The sequence below is a fragment of the Episyrphus balteatus genome, chromosome X (genome assembly GCF_945859705.1).
Source record: "Episyrphus balteatus chromosome X, idEpiBalt1.1, whole genome shotgun sequence".
Lineage (NCBI taxonomy): Eukaryota > Metazoa > Arthropoda > Insecta > Diptera > Syrphidae > Episyrphus > Episyrphus balteatus.
Genome location: NC_079138.1, coordinates 4,506,940 through 4,520,323, shown reverse-complemented (window position 1 = coordinate 4,520,323; position 13,384 = coordinate 4,506,940). Strand labels below are relative to the sequence as shown.

The window sequence follows — 13,384 nt, the reverse complement described above, 5'->3', positions numbered from 1 at the left end:
ATCTTTTTATACTGATCAAGCATCTATGAAATTTGCAAGTTCATCAAATTTTGAAATCATTGATAAGGCAAATCAGATGCAGGATGTTGTTTGTGTTTAAATAGTTTAACTGATATCAGTGTGCATTTTTTTGCATTTTTTACATGATTAAAAAATGAAGTTCAGATAGCCTTGAATTTTTAGATGAGACATTACCCTTAAATTAATACCTACATGTGCGAAAAGTAAATTCAGCAACTGGCATAATCTTAATGGGTCATATTCATAGTTGTTGTTTAACTTAAAATGGAGTTTATCCAATGCAATTCAAATGGGATAAACTCGAGTTTTTCTTAATAGCAGCTTATCTGCCATACAAAAAATGTAACAATTATAGTCCAATCAACGAAGTCGAAAAATTGCCTTCATCTCAAAACAAATCAATAGTTTTTAAACTTGGTTATGGGACTATACAGTGTGATTCAGGAGTGATGTGCCAAAAAGCTAGAGACAAGAAGAAAATCGTATGGGAGCGGGGGTCTATTCCCCCTCGTTTAGCGGGAAGGGGCAATTTAAAAAAAATTGACTTATACGTGCTATACTTTTTTGTAAAGCCAAAACCCTAGTCTTTTACAATAATTTTAAACAAAGCCATAAAATGGAACAGTTTTTGAAAAATTAATTTTTAAAATCAAAAATTTGAAGAAAAAAAATTGGGAAAAAAAATTTCATACTAATTCTTTTCCAAATTTTATGTGAATAAGTATTAATTTAATTTTTAAAATTCGATGCTCTTGCGCAAGTATTATTCCATTATTTTTCATTAAAATAAAACAATTTTACTGCCTTAAGGCCCTTACATCTAGAATCCATGGGCGACGAGCACCCCAGACATAGTAAGAAAAATTCTCAGGTAAGTTTTCAGGTGTTATCAATGATAAAAGTTGATCAATTCAGGGTAAATCCAATACTCTATCACCTTATTGTATTCTTATTAAAGTCTGAATGTTTAAAAACTAATTGACGAATGGTTAATGTTGCGTAAATTAATTTATCAACAAGTCCAGCCACGTAAAAACAGAAAATGAAGAGGTTTTTTTTTTAGAAAAAAGTAGTTTTGGTTTTTTGTTAATTTCTCGAAAATGACAAGATATTTTTGAATCTGGTTTTCTGTTCTTGTTTTAAAATAAATAGGAGCATCGAATTTTTAAAACTAAATTAGTACTTAATTACATAAAATTTTGAAAAGAATTAGTTTGAAATTTTTTTTCCCAATTTTTTTTTTTCAAAATTTTGATTTTAAAAATTAATTTTTTAAAAACTGTCTCATTATATGGCTTTGTTTCGAATTTTTGTAAGAGACTAGGATTTTGACTTTACAAAAAAGTATAGCACGTTATTGTAAGTAAAACCGTTGATTTTTAATAATTTTTCTTCCAAAATAAGTCAATTTTTTTTTTAAATTTATCCTTCCCGCTAAACGCGGGGAATAGACCCCCGCTCCCATACGATTTTTTTCTTGTCTCAACCTAACCTACACGCTCTATCTTTTTGGCACATTTCTCTTGAATCACCCTGTAAAGATAGTGGGCGAGGGTGGAAGAAGGATTGGTGGGAGGGGAAATTATATACAAAAAAAACAGCATAAATGAAAAACATAGTAGGTAATTAAATAGTTCTTTTTTAGTTTACGGCCATATTATTCACTAGTTTAAAAAATACATCTGGATGTAAAATTGTCAAATAATGTCAAAAATCCAAATCCAAAGTAGTTATCCCGATTTTAACTATGAAAATAGTTAAAAAAGACTATTTTTTTCTCTGTGTGAATAGTGAATATTATGGATTTGGTATTATTTTTGACATTTCAATTTCTTTACATCCAGATGTATTTTTTAAACTAGTCAATAAAAAACTTACGGCCATATTATTCACTAGTTTAAAAAATACATCTGGATGTAAACAATGTCAAATGTCAAAAATAAATCCAATTTCATAATATTCACTACTTAAATCCAATCTTAAATCCAATTTTTTAAATCCAATCTCGTTAAATCCAAACAAATTTTAAACTGCTCTCTGGAGGTCTGTTTAACTTTATAAATCCAGATGTAAAATTAATTTTCACAGTGTTAGTTCTTTTTTCACGTATTTTGTGAAGGAAAAATAAAGATAAATGCAAATTATACAAAATTTATTGAATAAACACATAATTTTTTTTGAGTGAATAATATGAACAAAAAATTAAATCCTCGGATTTATGAAATTCAGATTTAATGGATTGGATTTAAAATTAACTTAAATCCAAACTAAATCCAGAGTGAATAATATGGCCGTTAGAATCGTTTTTTATACAGAGTGTGCCAAAAGTTTTTTTTTTTTTATTTTAGGCTTTTGGAAGTTGTCAGGATTCTGGGTTTTCGCTTTTTTGGACTAGAAGGTTTTTGAAATACTGTGTTATCGAAATTTTGGTTGGTTTTGGTTGAGGCATTCAAATTCCACGATTGATTTTTTATGATTGAGGACCGAAAATAACGTTGTTTTTGCAAGGACGTATAGAGAAATGGTTCGTAGATAGGATAGAGAATTTTTAACATTTGGGTAGTAAACCAGAAGGACCTTCGAAAGGAATAAGATCAAAAGGTAACATAATTTATTTCCCAACCAAATAGTTGTGTTGGGCTCAAATGCACTTGGCATTAATATTAACATTTTTTCAATAAAAAATTCCATCACAATAGAAACAAAGCAAACTCAATAGCGTGTGCAGTCGGACAACGACCCTACGTATTACTTGATGTGAACAAAAAAATACAATGTTGCAAATCTATCAATCTATCAATCAAATAAAATTGATCAAACAAAAATAAAGTAAAACTAATCTGAGGTAAAAAAATTGCATCCACGTTTTGAAAATAAATTGATTAGAAAGTTTAATGAACTGCGCTAGATTATCACTGACGATGAAAATGAATCTCCTTATCATATGATAGTTGTGTAACATTATAGCAAACAGATCTCAAAGAGACTTTTGGTTTTCAATTATGAATAGAGCTTGCTGAAAAAAAAAATATTTCGATTGCAACCAGACGTCCTAGAATCTTTTGGTTTTCAGTTGTAAATGGAGCTCAAAGAGACCTTTCTTTTGATGTACCACTCGATGTTTTTGAAGCACTTTTTTGAAAATCCATTATTTTAAGGCAAGGAAGCAAGAAACTTTTGGTTTCTGCTTCCAAATGTGAGAAAATAAAATATTTTGATTGCAAATAATTCAGCAACTAGACGTCCTAGAAACTTTTGGTTTTCAGTTGTAAATATAGAGCTCAAAGAGACCTTTCTTTTGATGTACCACTCGATGTATTTGGAGAACTTTTTTGAAAATCCATTATTTTTAGGCAAGGGGTTAACCTTGATTTTTTCTCAAAAAACCTAGAAAAATAAATTTTTAATTTTTTTACATAAATAGGTAGGCATATTCATTGTGAGCTCATATCCGTAAATCAAATCTTGTTTCGCTACCTTGATCCGAAAATATCTTCTTCCGAATGTTAGAAAATAAAATATTTCGATTGCAAATAATTCAGCAACCAGACGTCCTAGAAACTTTTGGTTTTCAGTTGTAAATAGAGCTCAAAGAGACCTTTCTTTTGATGTACCACTCGATGTATTTGGAGCCCTTTTTTGAAAATCTGTTATTTTTAGGCAATTAAGCAAGAAACTTTGGAGCACTTTTTTGAAAATCCATTACGTTGAAACTCGATTATCCGGGATTCGATTAACCGGGACGCTCTATTATCCGTGATGAAATTATTTGACATTCTTTCTCGACAATAAAGAAAATGTATTTATTTAAACTCTATTATCCCGGATATTATCCGTAATAAACTCTACTATCCGTTACATGAGGACAGAGGAAGATCCTTCACTTCTCCAAACTAACGGAATTTCGTATCTATTAAATCTTACAGACACGCATGTTTTGTTTTGTATCTAGGTTTGTATTGGATAATGTTCGGTTTTAGTTGGAAAACCGTAAGTCAAGCAAGTCAAGTTTTTTTTGTTAAGGGCAAATAAAAGATCACGTAAAGTCTTATCAATAAAAAACAAAATGGATTTGACAAATTAACTTAATAAAAGTAGTGTGCCCATGAAAACTTAGCTAAAATATACAAAACGGGCAGTCAAAAATAAAGAAAAGATTTTCAATTTTTTTTTTTGTAGAGGGTCTTTTTTTTTACTTAGTTCTTTTTTGTAAGTAGAATTTTCCTGGAAAACATATCAGGATATCGTGGGCACAACGTTAAAACCACGAATCTGCAAAATTGTAGTTTTGAAAAAAAATGGCTTCAAAGTTTTGGAAACACATGCAATCTTATGGAAATTCGAGTAACGAAAATTGATATTTTAGGCTTCTAGGCAACAGATGGAGGATAGGGGTCGACGCAGTGAATAGAGGGATCGATAACAAGGTAAATGACGCTTTAAAGTGAAAATGCCAAAAAATGCAGATTCGCGGTTTTGGCTTTGTGCCGACGATATATTGCTATTTCACCGCATTTACATTAATTAAATCGAAGAAAAACATTGGGTAAGACCCCAGTCACACAATAATGCAACCATTTTTTAATTTTCCTTAAAGTTCATAACATTCGTCGGCACAACGCCAAAACCGCATTTTTTGACATTTTCCTTTTATTGCGTCATTTAACTTTTATCGATCCCTCTATTTGTTGCCTAGAAGCTTAAACTATCAATTTCCTTTGCACGAGATTCCATAATTACTCCACCAGTCAAAGCGTCATTTGACCTTGCGCACAGAGGCACTGTTAGTTTTTATTTCATGGATCGATAGGGGTATACTTAAAAGGCTCAAACCCAATTACTCACCACCTGATCATTCTTTTTAGCGGAGTTATTCACAAAAATGCATTTTTTGGGATATTTTACTTCTAAGCTCATATCTTTGCTCCAGATTGTCGTAGACCAAAAAATAAACATGCATTCTCTTCCTTATAATATTTTCTATCGTTGTATATAATTTCATTGTATTTGAGTGAGTAAATACAAAATGGCAGCCATTTAAAGTCAAATTCTTGTTGTTAAAAAACACATTTTTGTCATTATTTCATGATTGACATTTTTCTAACCTATTTTGTAGCCTTTTAAATATACCCCTATCCATCCATGAAATAAAAAATGACAGTACCTCTGTGCGCAAGGTAAGGCCCTTTTTTCCGACGCTTTGACTGGAGTAAATATTGCTTGAGTTTCCAAAAATTTGAAGACTTTTTCTAAAAACTACAACTTTCAAGATTCGTGGTTTTGGCTTTCTGCCCACGATTTATAGGTATAGGTATTCAAACAAAAAAATTAATTGTTAGGTATTATGGAATAATTTTCTGTTTGTTTTCTAGTTTTTGAAATAATTTTTTTTAATTAAAACTTAAATACCTAAATATAAATTTTTTATGGAAAAAAAAGTTCTATTATCCGGGATTTTCGATTATCCGTAATGAGCTCGGTCCCGACCATCCCGGTTAATCGAGTTTCAACTGTATTTTTAGGCAAGGAAGCAAGAAACTTTTGGTTTTTGCTTCCAAATGTGAGAAAATAAAATATTTCGATTGCAAATAATTCAGCAACCAGACGTCCTAGAAACTTTTGGTTTTCAGTTGTAAATAGAGCTTAAAGAGACCTTTCTCGTGATGTTTAATGATATTACGCTATTTCTTGACTTTTTTTTTAAAGACCAATTTTGGCATCTTCTGTATTCTCTTATAGATTTTAATATATTTAATTTCAATTTGAAGCTAAAAAAAACTTATGACTTCAGGCTTTGGAGATATAGAAGTTCAAGATAAGTTTTTATCATTGAAGTCATACATTCTTTTACTTAGGATTCGAATTTAAACTATGTATTTAAATCTATTGAAAAAAAAAAATACTCAGTTTTATTGAGTCAATATGAGTAACATATCGTAAATGCACTGATTGAATTAAAAAGTTTAAAGGTGAGAAGTACAACTTAAGTGTTACACGTGTGTGATGGCAGTTCATCGAACTGTGTAATTCAAACAGCTCTAGAGTCTAGAGATAAGAATAACTATGAAACTATCAAAAACGTTTGCAATAAAACTGCATCATCATTCTAATCAACATCTAATAAAAAAACATATGAAAAATCTGAATCTAAGCAAACGCTCCCCAATGCCTGGGAGTCTTGAAAATTTGTATAAAAGCAAGAGCTTACTTTTGAAAAGGTACAGTTTAGTTGCATAGTGCAATCCTGATAGATCTAATAGTATCTAAACACCATGCGGACTTCCTTAATATTCCTGACACTTGGTAAGAAACACAACGAATCTAGAAATTCTAAAACATTAGGTACTTATCCTTTTTAATTCTACACAGTTGGGTTCTGTGCTTGCTCAACACCATGGCAGCCAAACCAACAGTATGATTACTCTTACGTGGCAAATACACTCACCGGCTACGGATTGGGCAAGGATCAATATGTTGGTATCATCACAAAGGGAAAGTTGATCTTGCAACCTGAATCTGAGACAGTTGTACGCGGAAAACTGTCACAGGTTCGACATGCTCATTTCCACGATGAGCTTAAAGACGGCCTCAACAGTAAAATTCCTGAACAAAAATTGAGCTACAGCGACGAACCTCAAACCGAGTCCTTGTTCAGCATCAACTACAAAAATGGAGTTATCCGTTCATTGGATGTTGATCAATCTATGAGCAATGACGATGTTAACCAGCTCAAGGCTGTTCTCTCCCAAATGCAAGTTGATACTACTGGCGAAAATGTCATTACATGCCGCCACAATCAATTGCCATCAGACTCCTCAACCGGTGCAACAAACGCTTTCTACAAGACTATGGAACCCACAGTGACTGGTGAATGCGAAACTTTATACGAAATGTCAGCAGTTCCCGCTTTCAGCGATGCTGAACCTGCAGAAAAATGGGCCCCACAAACAGGACTTTCAATGGACGAAAACCTTTTGCAATTCGTTAAAACCGTCAATTACAGCAACTGCGATGTTCGTCGTGGATACCATTTCGGTATTTCTGGAGCATCAGACATGAAGCCAAATTCAAACCAGATGGGAGAATTCCTTTCCGTAAATATTGCCTATTTTGTTATTTAGTTTTGTTTTTCGTTTTTCTAAGACTCAGTGTTTTGCAGAAAGCTTCCGTTACCCGTGTCGTTGTGTCTGGTCCCCTAGATCGCTTCACAATCAGATCTGTGGAAACAACAAACCGTGTTGCTGTTAGTCCAATGCTCTATGACGATGATCAAGCTGAAGTTGTCAGTCGTATTGCTCTTGAACTTGAATCTATTGCTGCAATCAACTCTCCTCTGGCAGTCAACTCTGAACGCCTGATTCATGTTGGAAATTTAGTTTACCGTTACAACATTCCATCCGATAACCAAAATAACCCAAGAACATCAGCTAAGAGTGCCATCAACGGTCAGTACGACGAGGAACAATATAACGGTCAGCGTCAACGTCGAAGCATTGATTCCGAGAACCATATTCGTAAGCAAACCACATCCTCTTCATCATCTTCGTCTTCTTCCGAGTCATCTGAAGAGTTGAACTCTCCCCACTATGCTGCCAAATACCCTCACCACTATCAACCCCACCCAACAACTAAACAAGCCACTGAACAACCTCTGCATCCTTTTTCAATTGGAAACAAAGGAAGATCAATCCAATTCCATAACTCCGTTGATGCTGTAGCTGAAGGCCAAAAGCTAGCTGAAGAAATTTCCACCGATTTGGAATCACAAGGAGAGATCGCTACCCGCGACACCCTAGAGAAATACACCATTTTGGCCGAACTCATCCAAACAATGGACTATGAACAAATCGATCAGTTACTTGCATCCCGAAAACAACAACAACAACAAGCAGGCAAGCAATTCCTTGAAGAGACACTCTTAGATGCTGTTGCTCAAGCTGGTACCAATCCAGCTGTCTTATGGATTGTGAACAATGTATCCAATGGTCAAGTGCGAGGAATCCAAGCCGCCAGTCTGTTGGAAACAGCTTTTAAGAACTTGCGTACCCCAACTGAACCAATTGTTCGTGAAATCTTCGAGAAGATCATCAAGAACGATCAAGTTCGCAAGCAAGCAGGACCAGGACAGTACCCAAGCATCCTCATTAATTTTGCTGATTTGTTGCGTCGTGCTTACTCTGACAAGAGCTACGCAAACAACTACTACCCTGTGCAATCATTTGGCTCATTCGAAAAAGCTCTCGGTGAGATTGTCACCAAGGAAATTGTGCCCTGGTTGGGACAACGTTTGGCCGACAACATCAACAACAAGAACCAACAACGCAGCCAGAAGTACATTCGTGCTTTGGGTAATGTTGCCCATCCCAAAATCGTTGAAGTTTTCGAAACCTACCTGGAAGATGAGAAACGTGCTTCATCATTTGAACGTTTGGCTATTGTTGCTGCCTTTGATAAACTTGCCCAGTCATACCCTAAGTATGCACAAAAGGTCCTCTATAAAATCTACAGCAATGTTGCTGACGAACCAGAAATCCGTAGCATGGCTGTAGCTCTTTTGATGCGTACTGACCCACCAGCAGCTATTCTTCAACGCATGGCAATGTCAACATACAACGAACCCAGCATCGGTGTTAGAACCACAATCAAGTCCGCTATCAACTCCGCCGCTCAACTAACATCAAGTGAAAATGCTAACCTTGCTGCCAATGCTAAGGCCGCTCAGCAGTTCTTGAACCCACACACTTATGGTCTTCAGAACTCAAAGTCTTCACTAAGAGACCATGTATCCGAGGTTCTTCAGATTTCAGAAGAATTCCAAATGACTCACATCATGGGACCTGACAGCACCTTCCCTAAATTGATGAGTTATACTTCTTGGAAAAACTATGGAGGCATTAATATGAATGATATTGATGTTCAAGCCCTAATGTCCAGTGTACAAAATGTATGGGATGCTCTTGTTTCTGATGGAAAATCCAACACTGCTGAATCCCAAAAGTCCACCTACTCTGCACACAAAATCATCAAACAACTTGGAATCAACTTTGGCTCTGAAAACAACAACGAAGTAGCTGGACAACTCCTCTTCAAGATGTTGGGTCGCAAGAACTTCGTATCTTTTGACGAAAAAACCTTGAAATCAGCTCCTGTTCAACTTGCTGGCATCATTCAGAAAATAATGTCCGGTCACCAATTGCACTTCAACAAAATCTACGACCATCAACAAATTGAGGTTGCCTTCCCTCTGGCTACCGGTTATCCATTCTACTACAGTTTCAAGGCACCTATTTTGGTACAAACTGTCGGAGATGTTAAGGCTAAGACCACACCAAGTCTTGCCAATGCACAGGCCTGGTCCAACATTCACGATACACAAGCAATCAACGTTACATCAAAGGTGCGTTTCACTTTCAGCATGGAAAAGATTGGTAAGGCTGGTTTCATCACACCTTTCGAACGTCAACGCTATGTTGCTGGTCAAATTCAAAAGATGCAAGTCCATATGCCAATGAGTGCAAGCCTAAACATTGACTTGAAGAACAACGCAGTATCAGGAAAGGTTGCTCCATTAGCTACTGACAACAAAGTTAAGCTTATGCACTTCAGTTCATGGCCATTCACTGCTCGCAAGAACGCCCTCAGCCTACGCCCAGTTGCTGAAGCCCAAGAGGTCAAATTGATCGAGGTCCGTCCAACTGTCGGAGACGAAACTACTTTTGGTCAAGACTCTATCGGTATGGCTTTCCACGTTAGATCCCAACATCAATTCTCACAGAATGCTGTCAATGCTATGGAACGCTTGCTTCAGAACGAAGGAGTCAAGCAATACGCTCAACTTCCAATGAGTCTCATATTGACAATGGAATCTTTGGTCAAGCAGCAAAATATTGTCAACCCTGTACAGTTCTTGCCTTACTTGTTTGAGCCAACAACTCAAAGCACATCTTCCGGAAATATTGTACTCTCCCTGCTCACAATGCCTTTCTATCAAGACATGGACAACACAGGATTGACCAAACTTCGTGCTGCTTTGTCCTTGGCTTCTTTGCCATTTGCCGATGCAAGTGAGTTGAAAGAAACTACTCAAGAAGAAGACATCTCTGCAAACGGACCATGGCCAAAGAGTGGACTGGCTCACTACAAATTCACTCTGCACTTAGATTTGCAACGGTCTGCCAATCAAGCTGTGAAATTCGGTGTTCAATTTGACAACCAACCCGAGATCAACGAATCAAGCAACAACAAGCGTTCGCGTTCTGACAAACCACTTTCCTCTACTGATGAATCCAAATTGGCTCTGGTCTCTGATATTGCACCAAACAGTGAGTCTCGCCGCGAGGAAATGATTTGGAATGCCGCTCGTGATATGAATCAAGCATCTGCTGGACTTATTGATTCTGCATTAGTCTTTGATGGATCAAAGCCCGCCAAATTCGTTGGAACCATTGCTCAAGCTGACAACTCTGTTGGAGACAAGACCCGCGTTTTACTTTTCGGAAGTGCAAAGACTGCCACTGGAGGCCCAGCCAAGCAAGTGTATGCTTCTTACATCAGAAACTTTGCCAACACACCTGCCCTTAACTTCTACAATGCCCAAAAGCACAACGGAAAATCCAACGCTAAATTGACAGTAATTCTCGGAGAGGGAGGCAAACCCAAGAACTCTAAAATCAATGTCAAGATTATCATGGATCAAACAAACAACTACCAACAACAACTCCTCCAATCGCCAATTTCCCAAGAATGTGAACGCCAAATGCGCGAAGAGGGCAACAACCAGATGCCAGCCTGCTTAAAGGCAACCTACCAGGCCAATCTCCTTGACCAATTCCATATTATTGCCGAAACTGAACAACCAACTTCTGATGTTAAGAGCTTTGCACAATCTATCTACTCTGTCTTGAACCACTGGGGATATTACAACAGTAAACTTGATCAATCAAAGAAGGGACAACCCGGCAAATTAGATGCCAAGATCAATTTCGATGTCCGCCAGCATTTGATGAACATGACCATTCAACTTCCAACTGGACAACAGAACTTCACTGGACTTCCTATTCCACGTAACGCTCGCTACCTTTTAGCAGTTCACCCAGGAATGAACCTTGAAGAACGCACCATGCGCACCATGACTCGCAACTCTGAGGTGTGCGTAATCGATCAAACCAAAATTTTGACCTTCGACAACGAAATAGCCGAACACCAACAAATTGGAAAGTGCTGGTACGCTGTGCTCCAACACATTAAGCCAACTAATACTCAAGATGAGCTCTCAGTTCTCGTTCGCCAAGCTAACGAAGGTGGCAACAAGAGACAAGTTCAAATTGTTACCGCAGGACAACGCATCCAGCTTTCGCCATCGAACACACCTAATACTCCTGCCCTCGTAACTGTTAACGACAAACCACAACAAGTTTCCCAGAAATCTTCTATCGATGTTCACGCATCGATGTCGCACTCCAGACAAAACAGCCAGGAGAAACAATTGGTCGCCCGCATCTATGCCATCTCAGAAAATGATCTGAAGGTTGAATTACACGGAGCTGAAGTTAAGATCTATTACGATGGAGAAAGAGTACGAGTACATGCCGATCCAAAATTGCGCAACCAAGTTGCCGGTCTTTGCGGAAACTACGATGGAGAACAAAACAATGACATTGCCACACCAGAACAAAAAGTTCTACAAAACCAAGAACACTACACTCCAGCCTGGGCAGTAGCCGATGAGACATGCGAATCGGATGTGCAACAAGCACAACAAAGAGCACAGTCAGCTCGTTCTTACAAAGTCCAATATCAAGCCGGAAACGTAGTTAGCAACTTCGAAAATGGAAAGAAATTCCAAGGCAAACGCCAATCTGACAGTCAATGGCAAAGCTCATCTTCTTCATCTTCATCTGAATCAAACGAGTTTCAAAAACAAGGAAATGAAAAGAAATCTTGGCAGCAAAATTTGAAAAAATCCCAAAATCAAAAGTCTTGTGATATTGAACAGCGAATCCAGTACGTTACTGACGAAGTTGATAGTGATCAAATTTGTTTTACCAAGCTTCAAGTCGATAGTTGCCCTAAGAACTGTGTAGCCGTAAACCAAAAACAAATTGAAATTGAAGCTCATTGCCGTTCTCAAAAGGACTCTGTTTCTAGAATGTTCATGCAACAAATTCGTCGTGGATCCAATCCAGATATCAGCTCTAAGAAGACTCACAAACTGATTAATATCTATGTGCCAACAGCTTGTGCTGGAAAGCAATAGAACCATTACAAGACGAAATTGGCTTTGACAAGTGTATAAATGTTGACGACTTAGAATTATGTTAGACTTAAAATAAATTAAACCTTTTTATTTGATTTTAGTTTTTAAATGAATAAAGAAAATTTTCAAAAAAAAAATGTTGTATATTCATATTTCAATAACATATGAGAAGGACCTATTCGATTTTCTGACAGTTTTTGTTTTAGCATCTAAAAACTTAGTAGTTTCAACCTTGTGGTGCAATAGTTACGGCGATAGACTTGAGCTGAAATTTGATAGACAGCTGCAGCACACAACCTTATAAACGACTTTAAGCATTAGTTGGTGCTTCTCAAAACAATTCTTTGAACATTTGCAACATTTGCGTCTTAGGACATAGCAAGTATTTCCCGACGTTCAATCGGGCATTGAAAAAGTTGCTGTAGCTGATGTAATAAGCTCTGAAAGAGCCTCCTGTTTTATGACGTTTTCACTTAAAACTATCCGTAAACCGTCTTTAACATAAAACATATAATTACACTGGTCTACAAAATTTAACTTTTTTTATTGTGCGGACACTAAAATATACTTTTCTATAGGTTTTTGATGTGCTTAACTCGAATCAGAAGTCAGAAATATCTTGTCAGCTCCCGTTTTCGAAATATTACCGTTAGAAAGTTAAAAAAAAATCGTTTTTTGACTTATTTTGAAGTTAACAAGACTTTCCCCACATGAACCAGAATATAATTTTCAGAAGGTTTCTGGTGTGTTGAACTTGTCAAAAATATTCTACCGTTTTTGAAATAATACCGTTAGAAAATGCCACTTTTTTTACCACTTTTGATGTTATGCCCTTAATTGAAGAAATTTTTTTGAAATATAAATCATAACGGTTTCTATAAGAACTATTTTCCTTCTTTCAATCTTTGCAATATCTTTCTTATTGCCCGAGATATCGTTAAATGAAGAAAGTGTGTTTGGCTCAATTTATCAAAAAGTTTGATACATTAGAAAAAAAATGACGATATCTCGAACAATAAAAAAGATATCGTAAAGATTTAAAAAGATCTTGAAAGACGGAAAATAGTTATAATTTATATTTAAAAAAAAAATGTCTTCACTCAAAAG

The 13,384-nt window shown here is 36.2% G+C and overlaps 1 protein-coding gene across 1 annotated transcript; it reads left to right on the top strand.

The window, feature by feature from the left end:
• Nucleotides 1–6,191: 6,191 nt before the first annotated feature.
• LOC129920514 (vitellogenin-A1-like) lies at nucleotides 6,192–12,372 on the top strand. The gene is made up of 3 exons (XM_056001803.1): nucleotides 6,192–6,324; nucleotides 6,391–7,115; nucleotides 7,181–12,372. Exons 1-3 carry the CDS (start codon nucleotides 6,294–6,296, stop codon nucleotides 12,275–12,277), a joined length of 5,853 nt encoding a protein of 1,950 aa, XP_055857778.1. The 5' UTR covers nucleotides 6,192–6,293; the 3' UTR covers nucleotides 12,278–12,372.
• Nucleotides 12,373–13,384: the final 1,012 nt, after the last annotated feature.